The 18,487-nt window shown below is 55.5% G+C and overlaps 1 protein-coding gene across 1 annotated transcript; it reads left to right on the top strand.

Moving 5' to 3' along the window:
• Window positions 1-242: 242 nt before the first annotated feature.
• On the top strand, window positions 243-16,327 carry BLACAT1 (BLACAT1 overlapping LEMD1 locus). Its single transcript, XM_087437154.1, has 2 exons — window positions 243-687; window positions 9,471-16,327. The coding sequence occupies exon 2, from the start codon at window positions 9,509-9,511 to the stop codon at window positions 9,608-9,610; it is 102 nt and encodes a 33-aa protein (XP_087293280.1). The 5' UTR covers window positions 243-687; window positions 9,471-9,508; the 3' UTR covers window positions 9,611-16,327.
• The last annotated feature ends 2,160 nt before the right edge of the window (window positions 16,328-18,487 follow it).

Raw genomic sequence — 18,487 nt, 5'->3', positions numbered from 1 at the left:
GGGATCTTCGAAATAGAAGGACAGACAAGTGCGGGAGCGGAAGATATGGAGGGACGCAGAGTGGGGGTCTGGATGAGGAGGGACCAGGGCTTCAGAGATGGGGAGGAGCCGTCAGGCAGGAGAGGGGGCCTCCAGGGTGCCGCCTCAGGTCTTCTGCCAAAAATTAAACCATAAAAAAGCCGGAGGGGAGCAGCAGGGGAAGGAAGGAGAGAAAGGAGATGAGGAGGGAGGGAGGGGACGAAACAGCCCCTCCACACCAATAGCCCGGCAGGGGGACGTGAGTAATACATGGCTGGTTCAGAGGGAGTGAGATCAAAAGCGAGTAGATACAAGGGGTTTGTGCTTCACCGACCAGACAGCCAGAGGCTCAATGAGACCTTTGTTACCCAGGCCCAAGTCAGGGTTGAAGGAATACCTGACCTCTCCACCGCCTGGTGGCCCCCACTGCCACCCGGCGGGGGGAGGGGCGGCAGGCCTGCCCCAGTGAGTCAAGTTAAGCTGGGCACAGCTCAGCCTGGGCTGGTGGGCGGGAAGAGGGAGGAGGCCTGCCCTCGCTGGGCGTGGAGCTTCTAGGGGTAAGTGGAGGAGTGAGTGGCTGCCTGGAAGGCAGGAAGTGGCTCTGCGGGAACTGTGAGGGAGCCTGCGAGGGAGACGTCGAGGGAGAGGGGGCTTCCCTGGGCCGACCAGGTGAGCAGGCCCTTGGACCCCAGCCCCTGCCCCAGTGTCTCTGGGAGGGGCCGAGGGCATTCTGCTTGGAGCCCACGGCTTTTTGTGGGTCCTGAGTCTGGGATTTGGGGGCCCATCGGAGAGGAAGGGAAGGAGAAGCAGAAGCTTCTGGGGCTGGGGCCCGTGATCCAGAGTTCAGGTGGGAAGTTGGAGGATGTCCAGTTTGGCCATTAAAGTTGGGTAAGACTGGTGTGTGTGTGTGTGTGTGCGCATGCATGTGTGTGTGTGTGTGTGCGTGTGTGCTGTTGTTGGGGAGTGTGGGAAGCCCACTTAAAGGAGTTCCCTCCAGCCAGGGTCCTGCAGAGAGCCAGTGCCCCTGTGGCTGCACAGAGAACCAAGGTGGGGGCTGCAGCTGCTCTCTGGCAGAGACAGGGCCTGATCTGGACCTAAGGCTTTTTACCACCCTGTTGGGGGTCCCTGAGAGGGATCAAGGCCAGGCTTGGGAGTCTGAATCCCCTAGGTCTTCCCTGAACTCCTCTCCTCCCAGGCCAATGCATGCCCACAACTGACCTACCACGGGAGAGGGCGCGAGGAGACAGTCCTTGTGTTTAGAACACATCTTTTCCAGGGTCCTGAGACCTTGGTTACCCTCAACTCAGCTCTTTGCCCTGGGCCTGGAGATGCCTTTGCCAGCGAGAGGGATGGAGCACCAAGCACCCCTCCCACAGCATCCGCCCAGGGATGGCGCCAAAGCTGGCTGCCCTCAGCTGGTGGGGGTTTCAAGCTCAGGCCCTTCCCTGCTTCCACCTAGGTCTGAAGACAGAGATCCCACTCCCCTCTAAACCACGCCATGGGTACAGTTGGTAGCCACACGGACTAGTCTAGGAAGTGTGGGCCAGCCCCCAATCTGTGTTCAAGAAACTTGTTCACCCCCTAAAGGAAAGGCAGGCTCTTGTCTCTGCTCTCCTTTACCCAGACCCTCCTTTGCCTTCTGCTTCCTGTGGCTGGATTAGAAAGGGTTAAGCTTTGTAAGGAGAGAGCCTGAAGTGGGGCCAGTCCTGGGCACTGGCAGTGGTAGCATTGAAAAGATCAGCCTTATTCTCTAGAGGAGAGGGTAGTTAAGGAACCTGGGCAGGGGGCTGGAGGCTAATTAAGGGAATTTGAGGAGGTCCTTTATGGCCAGGAAGCCACCCCTCCTCATACCCCGGAGTGAGGCCTATTGTGTGGGGCCTTTGTAGGGCAAGAGCTGGAAACTCATTACTGGGATGGTTTTAATGCTGCTAGGGCCAGGGCAGGTGGTGGGGGGTAGTGAGAGAATGTAACCTGGGAGGCCCAGTACCTTGAAGGAGGCAGCGTGGGTGAGTGGGAAGGGGAGTGAGGGCTCCCCAGGTACCCCCAGCTCCCTGTGTCCTTTTGAGATTCCCGCCGCTGGACCCCCTCAGCTCTGCTGTGGCCTATGGCTTTTCATTCCTATGTGATTGCTGTTCTAAACTCATGTAGGGCTAAAAGCCATGGGCTACAGTGAGGGCGTGCTCCTTCTCCCGCAGCACCTGCGCCTCCGCACAGGACCAGACTGGGAGCCAGCCACAAAGGGGCACCAGAAAGAGGCTCCACTTGGGGTCGGGTCATGCAGGGGATCTGGTCACCTGGGGTCTGGGGGGCTAAGCTGTGTGACCTTGGCCAAGTCACTTCCCCTCTCTCGACCTGGTCCCTCACTCCGAAATGAAGAGGCTGGTCTGGTGAGTCCAGAGGGAGAGTCCCTCTGAGGATGGAAAGAGACATTCAGGGGGTGCTGAGGTCTCTGAGTCGGTTCCTTCCCCTTGCAGAGTTACTGAAGCCTGGCTCGTGCTCAGAAATTTGGGGGCTGGAGTCAGGGGCACTGGGCCACGCAGCACTCAGGCCTTTGCTCAGTGCCTCCAGGACAGCATCTGCTTCTCAGCCTCACTCTGTGGTCAGCTCAGAATCCTCAGCCTTTTTCTGTGTGAGAGAGACCTCGGGACTTCTCAGTGGCTGAAATGGGAGAGCTCAGTCTGGCCACTTGGGGAGAGGAGGTTCCACAGAGTAAGGCTAGGAAGGCAGCCACCCACCACGGGCTGCAATTTGGAGCCCAAGGCCCCTAGCTCCTGGTCTGCTACCTGTCCAGGATTTGCCCCCCTTCTTCTGTGTCTGTGAATGACCTGATCTCCCTATTCTCTCCTGCGTGTCATTCATCTTGCCTGGCTCCCCATGCATATATCTACTCTCACTGGCACCACCCCCCCACCCCGCCCCATCTAAATCTGCCTCACTCCCTCCCAGCTATCCTAGAAGACTCCAACAGATGGAAATAAGGCAGGCAGTCTGGCTGGAGCGCCAGAGGAAGCACCTCGCCTCCCCTCCCTTTCCAGCCCCAGTCTGTCTAAGACAGACCATTGAACAATCAGAGATTACTATATTTGGTGTTGAGAATCAGAAGGCAAGTTACTTATAATGTCTCAGAGCCCTTAATTTCCCTGGCCAATATTTACCTAGTACCTGCTACGGACTAGGCCTGCTCTATCCATCTTCCCTGTACTAACTCATTTCATCGTGGAAAGCACCCTATGAAAAAGGTACTATTATTATCCCATTTTACTTCTGGGAAATCTGAGGCACTAGGGAGCTAAGAAACGGCCCAAGTTCTTATGGCTAGTAAGGGGCAGAGCTGGGATTTGAACCTGTGCCCTTAACACATCATGCTGGATGTTGGGAGAGCCAACAAGCCAGTGCATGGAAAAGTACTCTGAAAACTGAAAGTGCTGTTCTCACATGAGGGGAAGGTCTCTGTCTCTGTTGGATGCACGTCCACACTTGGCCCCGTGGCCCAACTCTAATCACCCTTTGTCCATCACTGGTTTTCCTTTTCCAGCAGGAGCAGAGGGGTAAAAAATCAAAACAATAGAAGAAGCAAAGAGAAAGCCCAAGCCAGCTGGGTTTTTGTTGGGGTTGATCCAAGCCACTTCCCCTCTCGCCCCAGCTTGGATGGTGCAAGGAACAGGGATGAGGATTCGTCAGGGTTTCTCACCTGTCCTCCCGGTTCTCTCGCCCTGAGATCAGAGGTAGCTAGCACCTTCCCCCACCTCCCTCCTTGTCTGGCTGCCCCCAGCTCAGAATGAGCCTATCCTCTTCCCTACTCCGCCCTGAGGAGATCCAGTCACCTAATTTGCTTCTCTTAGCTCCTCCTCTCCTAATTGGAAAGCCAGGTTGGAGCAGTGCCCCCTTCCTGCCCCCGCAACCGGGTCTCTCCCAGGAATCCTGTTGCATGCACAGTAGGCTGGGAAGGTCCCACACTGGGCTAGGCCTGGGAGGAAGGGAACAGCTGACCATCCAGAGATTATGCCTCAGTAAAGCTCCAGCAAGGCAAGGCTCTCAGTAGGGGCTGCTGAGTGTTAGTCGAATGAATTGTGAACTTGGAGAAAAGTAGGATGGGGTAAGTTGCAGTAAGCTGCCACAAGCAGGGATGCAGAGCAAGCCCACAGCTTGCCTGAGACAGTCCCACCTTGCTGGGCCTGGGCCTGGGGTGCTTCTAGGGTTACAAAGTTGCAGCTCCTTTCTATCTTTTGTCTCTTGGCCCCTGCCAGTGGGGCAGGCCAGAGGAGATGGGCAATTATATATTTCACGTAATTGTTGAACTGAATTGAATAGGCGAGCTGGCCTCATGCACTCTCTTACCGGAGGATTCACAGATCAGAGGGCTGTGTCTATCCTGTCCCCTGCCTGCAGACAGCTGAAACCTAAAATAGTCTGTGCAGTCTGTCTTTTTCACAGTCCTCAGAGATACCCAGCATAAGGCCTCCCTTGGGAGAGTGGGCCCGTGTTTAACAACCGCTGAGATTCAGGTGAATCTCTCTGGTTGTATTTGTCCCATTTTTAGTGGAAATGGAGTTTGACTGCTAAAACCGTGCTCCTTTCTAAATGCAAAGACTATCAAAAAAACCTCTGCCCCATCTTTAGAAGGGGATGGCACTGAAGTTTGACCTCTGGGGGCCCTTCTGGCACTGACAGTCTGGACCGCCGGGTTCCTAGCTGCTGCTGCATGTCAAGCTGACAACCCTTGTCATGCTCCTGATGACTCTTAGGGTGGGCCAGCCTCTGCCAAGCAGGCCTGGAAGACCCTGGAGCCAGGGCATAAAGACATTTCAAGACTGTTAGTGTTCTGACCCCACCAGCTCCCAGGGCCCCCAAGTCCCTCAGAAGCACTGGTAAATGCATGGCTGCCCTTGCAGTCTTGAAAGGTGGGGGGAGCTTCCCCTCTTTCTCCACAAGTGGGCAAGCAAGAAACAAGGGGGGCTGGCCTGGGCAAGCCATCAAAGGCAGAGAGGGCCTTAGTTCCAGATTCCAGGGCTCTCCGTAAGCCAGAGGCTGGAACTCCGTCTCAAGCAGGCCAAGAAGGAGTTAATCTCCAAGGAGAACGCGGGGTTCTCCCAGACTGGAGGCCTGTGCCCAGCTTTGCTGCCACTGCCAACTCTGGGAAGAAGTCCTGGGATCTGTAGTTTGTGCCACCACCCACCCCTGGCCTGCCTGTTTATCAACACAGTCTCCGAGACTACAGTTCCCAGAAACCTCCAGAGGCCAGGCTTTGGGGGGAGGGATGGGTGTGAGGCTCGGTGGCAGCAGGAGAGAGAGGGAGAGGGACGAGGTGGGGAGAGAAAACCCAGTTCACCCCCTTTCTTTTCTCCTGTGTGTCTGCTCCACTGCCCAAGCTAATCCCCCAAATCCGGTCTCCTAAGCCGCAGCTGCTTCCCTTCGCAGTGATGAATGGCGCGGGGAGGGAAGGTGAATTCATATTTTAATTACTGAGGCATGGTGCTAAGGGGAGCTGGGGCGGGGCGGGGGCTCAGCATTGTTGCAGAGGTGTGAGGGCACCCCCCTCGCTGGGTCACTTCTCTCTTGCCCTTTACCTGGGATGGGGGTGGGGCAGAGTGAAGGTGGGGGTGCCTTGCTGGAAGCTACTCTGCTTCTGCTTTGGGAGGTGAGGGGATGGGGGCGGGAGGGACGATATCCCTTTCTTGTTTGTCAGAGAATTCCTGGCATGTCCCAACACTTGTAAATACATCTTCCTCCCCTTCCAACCCCCACTGCCGCCCACTTTGATGGAGGACATTGCCAAAATTTGAGACACCTAGGAGCTTGTGTTCTGCGAGCCTGGAGCCCTGGCTTTCTCCTCTTAGTCTCCAGCCTGCTCTGAGTCCCTTCTTCCTCTCGGTTCTTCCATGTGTTCAAGTGGTCTCTGACCCACTGCCCCATTTTTGCTGGAGGTGCTAGGGTTGGAGGACCCTGGGAAGGTGTCTGGCATAGAGAGGAGATGTGGGGGTGAGGGCCAAGGGGAGGGGTCAGCAGGGAGGCTGGGTACACTCCTTGATTTAGGATGATGCTCTGTGGGTTGGCGGCTCTTTGATCCTACAAAGCTGGCTGCGTAGAGGATGGGCTATGCCCCCAGACCCCAGGACATCTGGAACCTGAGCTGTGAAAAGGCCAGAGAGGAGGATGGGGAAGAAACCAGGGCCAACAGCTTGCAGTCAGATGCTGCCAACTGTGGGACAGCAGGGGTTTGTCCAGCATCCAGCTCCCTTTCCTTCCTATTCTGGGTTTCTGGGGGCTGTTTTTCCATTCCTTAGTCCCTCCTGGGCTACGGGCATGAAAATTGAGGTTGGAGGGGAAAGCTGCAGGGTAGGAGGGGAAGTTTCCATCACGAACACAGATGGGTGGGAGTGCACCAGGCGCTGGTCCCCTTGCTTCATTGAGACTCCTGGACTCTGTCCATTTCAAACATTCGGACCCCTTTCCCCTCAAGTAGACACAGCAAGAGGAGGTTCAGCAGGACCTGACTTCTCCAGGGAGCCCTCCAGCTGGTGCTGGAGCACTCTGCCAAATGTGAAGGGACAGAGGCAGGGGGCAAAGCAGAGAGGAGCAGAGACCACAGCCCTGCAGAGGGGCTCCCCGGGTACCTGCTGGTGGGGCAGAGGGATTCTGGGGACCGGGAATGGGCCTCTAGCAGGAAGGACACTGAAATGGGAAGGGGTTCTCTACTCCATGTCTCCCCACTTCAGGGTCTGGCCCAGAGACCTGTGTGACCAGGGCTTGGAGTCTTGCACCTGGCAGTTAAGACCTCGTCAGGCCCTGGTGGAGAAGCAGAGAGACAACCAGGGCATTTTGGATCAAAGGTCTGAGCAGAATAACCAGGCTCTCCTTATACTCTCTGCCCTTGGAAACAAGGACCGCGGGATCCCAGTGAGGCAGCCCGCTTTTGGATGCCTCTGAGAGCCAGGTTGCAGCCCCCAGCCCGGCTCTTGAGTGGCTTAATTCAACCCTCCTTTCCTTTGATGTGTAGGTCCTGGTTCCTCCTACCCCTACCCCCACCCCCAGACTTCCCTACAGTGACCAAAATAGTCAGGATTTTCTCATCTTTCCCAAAGGATCCCGGGGAAGAATGGTCACTTCAGAAGGTACATTTTGGTGTTTTTAAGAAAGAGCCAGCATTGGAGGGGAAGTCGGATAGACAGGGAAGAGGATTGTGCACCCTAGGGCCAGAGACCCTGAGCTGCCCCTACACCTGGGGTTGGGGAGGGAGGGGGGAGTGATGGTCAGAGCTCCTTACCTGGCTTGTTTTAGTTTTGAGTTCTTTCCCCAGATGAGCTTTGTGGTACCTGCCAACTTCTCCGCGGACATTTTCCTGTAATCATGGGAATGCTTTGTTGATAGCACCCTTGACATACATCCCACTAGCAAAGAAAGTGTATGTATTACAATTACTCATTACGAGGAAACCCACCTGGTCTCCCTCCCTTCTTTCTGATCAGGCTAGGATTCTGACTGCCTTTCCAACCTCTTAGATTTGGGGTCTAAGTGTTAAAGCTTGATTAATCTCCTGTATACTCAAATGAGGAAATGAAGGCCCAGAGAGGTACAGCCACCTGCCCAGGGTGACACAGCACACCAGCGTCAGAGCCAAGAATAGAACCCAGGCCACCTAAGCCCAGTTTAAATCCCTGTCTCTCTCGAGGTTTGTCATGGGAGGGATCCAGAGATAGCTGCAGTAGATAGATCTAGAAATATAGTAGTTGTGTCTTGGCTCTGTCTATATATATCCTGGAGATTGCTCTCTGTTCTCTATATACTCCAGGAGAGTGGGTGTGTGGATGGTGCTGGAAAGTGGGTGATTAAATAACCGGTCTACCTACCCATGCTGACTCAAGCTGGGCCTCCTGCCCACCCAGCTGGCCGCTGGAAATGCATTGCACCTATTAATTACAGTCATCAGCTGCATTACCAGGACACAGAGGGTGAGGGAGGGGAGAATCCTGACAGGACCCGGGTGCACAGTGGGCACTGCTTGTTGAGGGCCTGCCTTCTGGGCCCTCTACTCTGCCCGGAGAAACACAAAGGAAGTTGGTCCAAAGCAGCAAGGTCGGCTAGACCTTTTGAACTGTCCAGAGCCACCACCTGGGCCTTGCCAGGGTCCTCAAAGACGGTGGAACCTCTTTGCCGATGTGCTTAGCGCTTGGGGCCTGGGACATCTGATGCAGTCTCTGTTGCAGGAGGGGCTGGGGCAGAGACACACCTCCCGCTTCCTTCATTCCCGACCCCTCCTCCACAGCCCCCTGCCTCCTTCCCCGCAGCGCTTGGGCTGCCCCCAGTTTTCTTCTAGAGAGAGAAGCAATTCAAGCCAGGCGCAGGGTGCAGGCCTGGCCATCAGGCAGGGTGCCCTCCTCTGGCCAGCTGCTCTGCTGGACGTGACTGGAGTGCACTTCCGCTCCTGTCAGGGCAGGCCCGGCTGAAGAAGGGCAGGGAAGTGAGCTGGAGAAATCTGCAGGTGGCTGAGGCTGGGGAGGCCCACATGAGTGTTTGGACAAAGGGATACTCGCTCAGACTGAGAGCTGATCTGAAGCCCCCTCCCGCCCCCAGCCAGACTGCCACCGAAACCAGAGGGACCCCTGCCTCCTGTGCCGAGGGCCTTGTCAGCCAGAGGTGGGGGACAATGGGCCCAGCTGGGGCAGATCCAGCCTCAGCCTCTCCCTCAGACTTGCTTTTGTTCCGGGGAAGAAACTCTATCTTTACCCTGATGTACTTACCTCCCTAGCCCTTTGCCCAGCACAGGTGCTCAATAAAATAGCCTGTTGGCTGAAAGAACTCCGCTGTCTGTTCTCTGCACCAGGAGGAGGGGGATCTGTGCTGCCCTGGCAGTCAAAGTGCCTGCATTCCCGTAGATTTCCCTAAGGGTGTCAGACAAATGGGACTGCCAGGGAAGGAGGGACCTGCCACTTGGTTCCAGGTGTCAAGGTGGAGGCAGTGCGGGATGAGGGACTTTCTTCAAGGGCCACCAAGCCCCTGCCTTGGATCCTCAGACTGTGTGACCTAGAGGAGGAATGGAAACTCCCACCTCCAACCGGTGTAAGGTTGCACAAGCCAGAGCTTATTTCGAGCTGCTTGCTTCCTGTTCTCCAACCACAGGTGTGTGGTGATGAGGTGAGGTGGAGGGGGCGGGAGGGGAGCAAAGGCGGCAGCTGCCGGGGCTTTCTCTTCCCTACCCTGGGCTCACCCAGGCTCCAGTCTGAGGAATGACATCAGCTCCACACAGATCAGGAAACACTGAGGTTTCAAAGAGGCTGTTGTTTGGTGGCGTGACCTGTCCCCCAGCTCGTGTGAGAGGTCTAGCAGGGCCCGGGCAGCCTGGGGAGTGGCGGTGACTCGGCCGGCCCTGAGAAGGCCTCTGGGAACCTTAACCCCAGCTTGCTTCTCTCTCCCGCCTTCCTCCGCCCCTCTTCCTCCCCTGCCCTTCCTTGCAGATTTTCTCTGGTGAGCAGCCCCCAGCCCGGCCTAGGGCATGCCCCAGTTCACTTTCGCCTGCTTCTGTGGCCTCCACGGCTTCTGCAAGATGAAGAGGAAGAAGGAGGAAGTTCACAGAGAGCGGGAAACGGCGGTGTGAGCAGAACCAGGGCCCCTTCCTCAGCCCCCAGCAGGCTCTAGGCCTGAGGGTGCCCACTTCTGGCTGAGGCTTGGCGCAGGAAGTCTCCATCCGCCGCTGCTCTTCTCAGCTTGGCCTGACTCGATCTAACTAACCTGAGGGCATCAGCCTCCTGTGTGCCTCGGCCTCCTCCTGCCTGCCCATGAGCTTCCCATCCCAAGAGCTCCCTGGAGAGAGGCCCCAGCCACAGCTGGGGAAGCCCAGGACCTGCCGTTTACCTCCTAGAGACTGAGAAGCCCTGGGGAGGCCCCGGGAGTGAAACTTCTTTCCTGCCCAAGTTCTCCAGGGACTCTGCTCAGGGCAACTCCTCCCCTGAGGGCCTGCGGCCTTGGGCTAGGAACCTGGCTGCTCTGCCAGAGACACTCCCTACAGCCCTGCCCCTGTGGGAGGCCTCAGGCAGGCTGGGCGGAGTTGTGAGACAAGCCCCCTGCAAGCTCACGATGGAGCCTCTCCTGGGACCGCAGGACCTGCGGCAGGAGCCTCTGCAGAGCAGCGCCCGCAGGAGTGTGCCCGGGAGAGATGAGTCCTTTCCTGTCCTCTCCCAGCACCCTCCTGGGCCAGGTGGAGTGAGGCCTGAGGGGGCAGCCTGGTTGTGAGGAGGATGGTAAAGTGGGGACACTGAGGCAGGGCAGACATCCTCCGCCTTAGCTCAGGCAGGCGGCTGGCTCTGTCTCCCTCTCCCCCACATACCAGAAAGCGGCCTTCCCTCCAGCCCTGGCCTCTCTGACCCCTTCACTTCCACCGTGCCTCCCTGGCAGCAGCACAGATGTGGGGGGCCTGTCCCCAGGGCCTGACTCCCTCCTCAGGGACGTCTTCCAGCGCCAGATGAGGGAGCCCGCTCCCGGGCTGAGCCGTGCCCTCGCCACTCTCCTGCAGATCTGCCTCTTCCCTCTCTTCTCAGAAGCCATAGAGGGGAGATGTGGTGCATGTGGTGCCTTCACGGGAAACTCTGCGGGGAGGGGCCCTCTAGGACTTTCCTTAACTTTTTCCCTAATCTCCCCACCTCCATCAAACTTTGGGGTCAGTTTCTGCCCCCACTCCCAGCTTACTTCCAGGAGGTGGGAAGCAAACGAAAAACCATTTCATTCCTTCTTTCCTTCCTTCCTCCCTCCCTGCCCCCGCTTTGATATAACTTAGCCTCTGTCACTGTGCCTGGACTCTCAGGTGCTAGAGGGTCATGCGACAGCACTGCCAGCGACAGAGACACCAGGCAGCGTCTGTGGCTTTGGCAAGCCTGCCTCTGCTTCATCACAGGAACGGTTCCGCACAGGAACAAAGTCAGATCCCCTCTACATCCAGGGACGGAATAACCTTTCTGACAGATGATGGTGACCGGGGTAGAGGAGGTCAGGGCCCCAGGACAGACGGAGGGGCTGTGCACCCCTTTCCTTGGAATGTGGGCCTCTCTGGGCAGGTAGGGAGGGCAGGAGGCCTCCTCTGCCGGTTTGTCCAGAACCTGGGAGAAGCAAGGGTACATTCTATCCCGGCAGCCTTTGCCTGTCTGGCTCACACCCCATGCTCAGGGGCATTTCCTGGGCTTTTGGTAGATTTGCTGGGATCCAGGTCTTCTTGGTGAGGGCAGAGCACAGCTCAAGATTTCTCTTCTCCCATCCTCCAACCCCTTCCTTTGCCCCTACTGCCCAGCCTCAGCCTTCTACAATCTGTTATTTCCTTTTATAGCCAAAGAATTATAAACAGAAGTCCTTCCCTCAAGGAAACAGCAATAAAGGGCAGTGGGGTCACAAGGGACAGAAGAAAAACTCCCTGGTTCTTCAGCCTTTGGACAGCAGAGGCCTTGGGTGAGGCAAAGAGATGGGCAGAAAAGCTTTCAAGGGTAACTTGATACAGAGGCCGGAGAGCCCGCCTCGAGGGCACGCATGTCCCTAGCGGTGGCCTGCGAGGCCGCAGCCCTAGAGAAGTCACTGCTGTGGTGGAGGATGAAATTGTATCCCCGGAGACTCAGAGGTATTGGGTGTTATGTCCTGACCACACGGGCTCCCTGGAGGAAAGGTCAGGAGAGTGGAGAACGTATGCGGGATATTGTGGCAAACGAGAGCTTTCCCCTGCACTCCTCAGGCCTTGGCAGGATGTCAGCTGCGGGGGTTTGGCAGTGAGCACGTTCAGAGCACTCCCTCCCCCTAGACAACGCCCTTGGCTCCCAAGGGATACTGGATATCTTGAGCCCTTGCTGTGGGAACATGGGAGAGGTCCCGATGTCAAGGTATTTCTGAGTGGAGGCCCAGCTGGTGCCTGCGGACAGCTGTCCTTGGCCTCCAAGCCAGTGGGCCCTTCATCCAGGGCAAAGGTCGGGGCCAACACTGAGGCTGAAATGGCCAGAGTAGGAGGCAGCAGCGGCTTTGAGCCAGACACATCCTACATTCTGTTGTCCCTCAGTTTCCTTCTCAGGAACATGGGGACTTTGCTCCTCTCAGCGCCCCAAAAGGCAGTCTGGAGACTTATTCCCACCTCTGCTCCTGGGTGAGCCCAGGGAGAGGTTTAACCCGAAAAGGCAGAAGCAGCCCCAAGTCCACAGCTCATGCACCCCAGATCTCGGACGTCCAGTCCAGGCTTCTCTTCCTCCTGTTTCTTTGGGGTGGTGGGGGGTCAGGCCCCCTTGTTTCCTGCCTTGCTCTGAGTCTCACTCCTTCCCAGAGGTTGGGTTGGATAATTTTGCCCGCCCCATTTCTAATCCCCTTCACTCCATGGTTCTCTCCCAGACTCCACCTTGAGGTGGGGCAGGGGGCCGTGAGTAGACGATTCTGAGGAGGGGTTTGGGCCTCTCATTCTTGCTGCATAACACTGAGTCCTCCTTGTAGAAGGGTAGGAGGCCTTAGCCTCCCCAGGCCTCAGTTTCCCCATCTATAAAAGGGCCCATCACCCCTCTTGTGCTGGGGGCTGTTTCAGTGGGGGATGATGAGACATGAAGGTGCTCTTGTGACTTGAGTACTATCTGGGACCCTGGCCCAGGGGACCCTGAGGGGCTTCTTGTCTCAGGGTGAAGTCTTGTTTATTAGAATGTCATTTCATTCTCCATTCCCAGGGAAGGGCTTTTTGAATGTAGCATATGGGTCAATAGAAATGTATAGGGAGCTTGTTATTTTTGGGGGAAAAAAAAGAGCAATAATTTAACTAACTGAAATTTTCAAGGTAGCATAGTGGGGTGCAAAGATCACTGAGCTGGGAACCAGGTCTCCTGGGTTCTAGCCCTGCTTGGACACTGAGGACCGTGTGACCTTAGGCTAATCATGTCCTATGTGTGAGACTCAGTTTCCTCAGCTATAAAGAGGGGATTGCACTAATGTCCTCTAAGTCCCCTCAGAGTCAGGGCTCCGTGGTCCGAGAAGTTGAGCCTCAGTGGAGCTCAGGGCTGTGGAACCAGAAGGGTGGCAGGTTTCCTGTGCCCCCGCTGCTGTGCTCCAGGCATGCAGCAAATGTGTGGGAGTGACACGGGAGATCTAATAAATGGTGGGGGAGTGAGAGGGAAAGCCAGGCACCCAGAGCTTCTGCTAGAATCCTCCCCCCGCGCTCCTGCCCAGGGAGCCAGGACGCCCTGCACTTCTGCCTTCCCTCCTTCCTACAGCCAGGCCCAAGGGGAGTGAGTCTCCAAGCTATCACAGGTGCCACTGTTGTGTATGCTCTCTCTTACACACACACACACACACACACACACACACACACCATTCCTTGCAGATGAGAGTTCAAGGACCAGCTCCTGCCCCCAGTTATGTAACCCACCGGCTTCCCTTTGCACAGCTGCTGGTGAGCCCATCTCCAAGCTGACTGACCCACTCCACCTCATTAGCTTGCCTTTTGCGAGGGGAAGTGCCTCAGGCTGCAATCTGCTCTGCCTACAGACTGAATGTGCATTTTGCCCAGTGGTCTGGGGTGTGCTAGTGGTGGGATGAGCTGATGGCCGGCCTTGGATGGAGAGCGGCAGCCCCCAGTTTCCCAGCACTCTGCCATGGCTGACTCCTGACCTCAGCAACTTGCTTCCTCTCTCCCAGCCTCTGTAAGAGGACAAGACGCATTTCCTCCCTACTTCACAAGAAGGCATGCATCGCAAGGGCATGTTGTATCAGATGTGGCTTGAACTTTTGGAGACAGACACTCAGTTCACAACCATGAAGATGGGCTTTCACCAGAGAAGGAAGTCTCTGGCTGCTGTGTGTGGTGGGCTTCTTGCTGGCTGGTCCAGAAAGCCTGGTGTCCAACCTGAAGGTGGCTGCTGTGTCCAGCACGTGATGTGGCTAACACCACCACCAGAACCAAGAACCAGCATCTGTTCCCAAAGAATGAATGCTCCATGCCCCCAACACAGAAGCCAGAGCGAGAGAGAGCCATCACCACCGTCACCCTGCTCCCCATACCAACCGCTTCCCAAGGCCATGTCACTACACAATCTAGGAGCAGGGCATCTGGCTAGTGAGCCCTCCACCCCAGGCCGTACCCTCAGGTCGGTGCCTACTGTATCGGGTGGTTGTGGCCAGTCCCGCCTGGCTCCCTTCTCTAAATTCCTGTGGGATCAGAACCACACACCGTGAAGAAGAAACAGGAACCTTGGCTATTCACAGGGGAGCCCAGGAGGTCAGGACCATCCACTAGGAGGGGGAGGTGTGCGGGTAATCCAGGGCATCCTTGGAGGAGCTGGTTGTACGGAGGAAGACGTTCCAAAAGCCAGGAGCCCCCAGAATTGGGCAGCTCAGGCTCCAGCAGGAACCCCAGGCTGTGGAGTTCAAGAGTTTCCTAGCGGGCTGCTGGTCTGTCTCCCTTCCCTTGGGCAGCCTTTCCTCCTCCCTCAGCTCATGCCTGTGTTCCATCCGAGGAAGGCTGGAGGGGGAGATGGCAGGACCCCGATGAGATCCTCAGGACTCTCCCAGCCTTCGTTGCCATGGCAACGCTGCTATTTTTATCCTGTTGTTCATGATGCTCAAAGCTCTGACTTTCTCTGTTCCAGAGAGGCCAGGCTGGCTTCTGCCTTCATCCCTCAATGCAGTGCCTTCTCCCAGAGGCCTGAGAAGAGAAAAGTGATGGAGGAAAGGGGAATCCACTGGGTCCCCCCTCAACCAAGGGAACTGTTTGACAGCGGTTTGCCCCTGAACTTTTTTTTTAATATAATTTTATTTATTTATTTTTTTCCCCCAAAGCCCCAGTAGATAGCTGCATGCCATAGCTGCACATCCTTCTAGTTGCTGTATGTGGGACTCGGCCTCAGCATGGCCAGAGAAGCGGTGCAGCGGTGCGCGCCCGGGATCGGAACCCAGGCCGCCAGCAGCGGAGCACGCGCACCCAACCGCTAAGCCACGGGGCCGGCCCGCCCCTGCACTTTTGAGCCTTTGGTTTTCTAGCTGGCTTAGGCACTCAGTTTCACTTTTTTTTTTTTTTTTGAGGAAGATCAGCCCTGAGCTAACATCTGCCAATCCTCCTCTTTTTTTTTGCTGAGGAAAACTGGCCCTGGGCTAACATCCATGCCCATCTTCCTCCACTTTATATGGGACGCCACCACAGCATGGCTTGCCAAGCGGTGCGCCGGTGCATGCCCGGGATCTGAACCGGCGAACCCCTGGCCGCTGCAGCGGAGAGAGCGCACTTAACCGCTTGCGCCACCGGGCCAGCCCCTTGGTCTCCTTGAGAGGCTGCTCCAGAGAAAAAAGAAAGAGCTGCCGCTGGAGACCAGTTCTTCCCACACAGATATGATCTGAGGGGCTGCTGTCCTTGGGAAAAGCAGACCTGGTCCTGAAGCATGTTTTGGTGGCACCAGCCAACTACTGGCCCCTTGAAAGGGGATGAAGAGCTACGTTTGGTTAATTAGCAATCAGATACACTTACCATCACTAGGGAATCTAAACTAGTACTTCCCTTTCCTCTGCTCCTCCAGCAGAGAACTGGGGGAAATTGGGCTTCATATCTTTGTCCAGTCCTGACACCCAAAGCAAGTTAGCATATATTCTCCAGGCTTGAAAGCAGACTCCAGGGTTCCTCTCCTTCCCTCCCCAACAAACAGCCGTGTTTCCTTTCAGGGGCTTGAGATCTTAAATTTTGATGACACTCTTGAAGGCAGTAAAGGTTTAATGGAAGGATTTCTTAGAGCTGTTCATTCTCTGTCCCTTCTCCTCGGCCAAGCCTCTGGTCCTCCCCGTGTCTCCACCTCCACCCCAGTGGCAAGGTGCCCCTGAGAGTCAGTGGTGCTAATGTTCCCCACCTGTACGTTCTGATGGTCAGCGAGATTGGAATCCAGCAGCTGGGGTGGTTGGGTGGGGGGAGCATTTCATGCACGTCGTCAAGACCATAATCCTGGAGACAGGTCTAGGTCTTAACCTAGTAAAGTAGCAATCAGAGTGTGTTGGACTTCTGCACTGAGGTTCCACCTCAGCTCAACTGACTCCTGGATGGGTAATTTTTCTAAGAAAGCTGGGACCCATTTACTAAGCCTCTAATTGGTTTTAGTTTGGCTCAAGTTGCATGGTTTCCGGAATCTATGCACCTGGAATAAGCACTTTTCTGGTTGCCTCTGAAAAGCATGCCGGCAAACGCTGCTCTGTTAATTGCTGTAATAAACAGACGTTATTATATCCCTTTGCAGTAAATGAATTATGTTGTCAGGGTAGATGGGGCATCCGTGTTTATTTCGCACTATGATACACTGCAGCAGCAGAAGCTAAAAATTTATTTCCACCAACTCTGCTGGGGAGAGGAGGGAGAATGGGAACTGGGAGGAAGAGTCAGGAGCATGGACATACAGTGAGGCGATGCGGCCCAGGCGGAGGCTTCGGGAGACACACTGAGCGCCCGGAGCTGTGAGTCTCCCTTACGCTATCTATAACTTGAGGGAAGGCAGGCCTGCCTCCTGGCATCTCAGAGAAAGAGTGGGATAAAGCTGGCTGAAAGAGATGGAGTGGGGAGCAGGGAAGGTCATTTAGGACTACAATAGGATCACATAGACTTAAAGGTGCTTTTATTTTTTACGGAAAGAATCAAGACCTTCAGTTGGGTTTCTCAGGACTGTTGACAGAACAAATGGGAATTTTCAGACTTAGAAGGAGAGAAAGATGCTATAAGATGGCATAGTATTAAGAACAAGAATTAATATATGGTATGTGAATTATATAGCAATAAAACTATTTTTAAAAAGAATTATATCATAACTCTACTTTGATTGGAGGGGCAGAGATTCCAAATTATCACTGAAGCGAGGGGTCCTGAGAGGGGCCAGAGAGCTAGAGCCATCAGGTCTAATCGCAAAGCCAGCCTCCTGTCAGGCATGGAGTGGTTTGGAGTGGGAGGAGGCTAATGTGTCACACGCTGCTCTCCAGTTTAGACTGAGCAGTGGATTGACTGCTCCTGAGAGAGGAGGCCACCCCTTCTCCTGGTTCAGCCACCATGGTGCCTAGCACATAAGCACTCGGTTAAGTGCCTGCTGAATGGTCTGGGACAGATAAGTGCCCCACACCTGGGCGTCAGCTGGGATGCCTGCCCCTCGCTCTTCTGCTGGTAGCACCCCAGTCCTTACCCCCTTGTGTAGGGGAATGTGTGCTGTGTACTGCTGTCTACTCAATCCGTTCAGTCAATACTGAGTCCTGACTCTGGGCAGAGCCCTGGGGGAGAAGCTGCAGGAGAAGCACGGGGAAATCAGATGTCGCCCTGCCCCTTGAGGAGCTCACACTTTAATGAAAAGCAATATGCCAAGGCTCGAAGGATGCAAGATGCCTTAGGGAGAGTACAAGAAAAGTGCTTTGAGGCTTCAGGGGCCTGAGAGAGCATAACTGTGAGAGTGGGGAAGGATCAGGGAAGGCTTCACAGAGGAGGTGGAATTTGAGCCAAGCCCTGAAGGATGGAAAGAAAAGTATGTTCAAAGCACAGATCCCAGGGATGCCTCCCTCCTCTTTGCAGCATCTCCAGACATCTGCCCCCGCCATAGGCACAGACAGAGCCGGCAGTGACCTTGCAAGCAGGTGCTATTTGCAGCCTCTTCTGGCACAGGTGGGTCCCATTGCTCCCAAATTCCTCTCCTCTCCAGGAGTCTGATGGCTGAAATTTCATTAGTGCTTCCTCTCTTTTACTTTAGGCTTTGATCCCCTGGGGGCTTGTAATCCAGGAGAGAGGCAAACACTGGGCAGTTATCAGGTACTTGCCCCCCAGCATCAATGACTATATCAGATTCCCTCCTGGAGCAGGTTTCATTAGGATGCGAGGAAAAGCAGGAGAGCATCAGTGGGCATCAGGCCGGGGCAGGGGGGCACCAGCTGGTGGGGGAAAGGGAACAAAGAAAGGGGTAGCTGGGAGCTCTGCCTGGCCTGGCTACGCAGTCTACGCATCCCTCAGCTCCTTCACTCTCAGACCTTTTCCCTCCTTTTCCCTTCCTCTTCCTTTCTCTCTCTCCAACTCCCTTGTTCCCTACCCTCCTTCCAAAGACACTGTCAGGAAACCTAAAAGACATCATTTGATGTCCCATCTAGTCCCAGTGCACTGCCTGGGTCCAGAAGGTTGGGGATGGAGGCTTAGGCAGGCAGTCCTAAAGCTGCTGGGTTTGTGTCCTGGCTCTGCCCCAGCTAAGATGCTTGTTGGTGGCCAGATGGACACTTGACTTTGTCTGACCCTCGGTTTCCCTTCCTGTAGAGTGGGTGGATCTCTGCCTCCACCTGCCTTCCTCTCAATTGGCTATGGGGGGAAGAGCTTGAGACCTGGGTTCTGATCTCAATTCTCTTCACTGTGACAGCCTAGGCACTCTGTGCCTAGAGAATGCATTCAAGCTCCCTAGACCCCGGTTTTCCATATGTAAATACAGATAACAATGCCCACCCACAAGTTGTGTTGAGACGCTTACTTAGCTCGGTGCCTGGC

This window comes from Ceratotherium simum, chromosome 2 (genome assembly GCF_057802395.1).
Source record: "Ceratotherium simum simum isolate JZ-2026a chromosome 2, ASM5780239v1, whole genome shotgun sequence".
Taxonomy (NCBI): Eukaryota; Metazoa; Chordata; class Mammalia; order Perissodactyla; family Rhinocerotidae; genus Ceratotherium; species Ceratotherium simum.
Note: the sequence above shows the minus strand (reverse complement) of the source record. Positions and strands in the feature narration are given on the sequence as shown.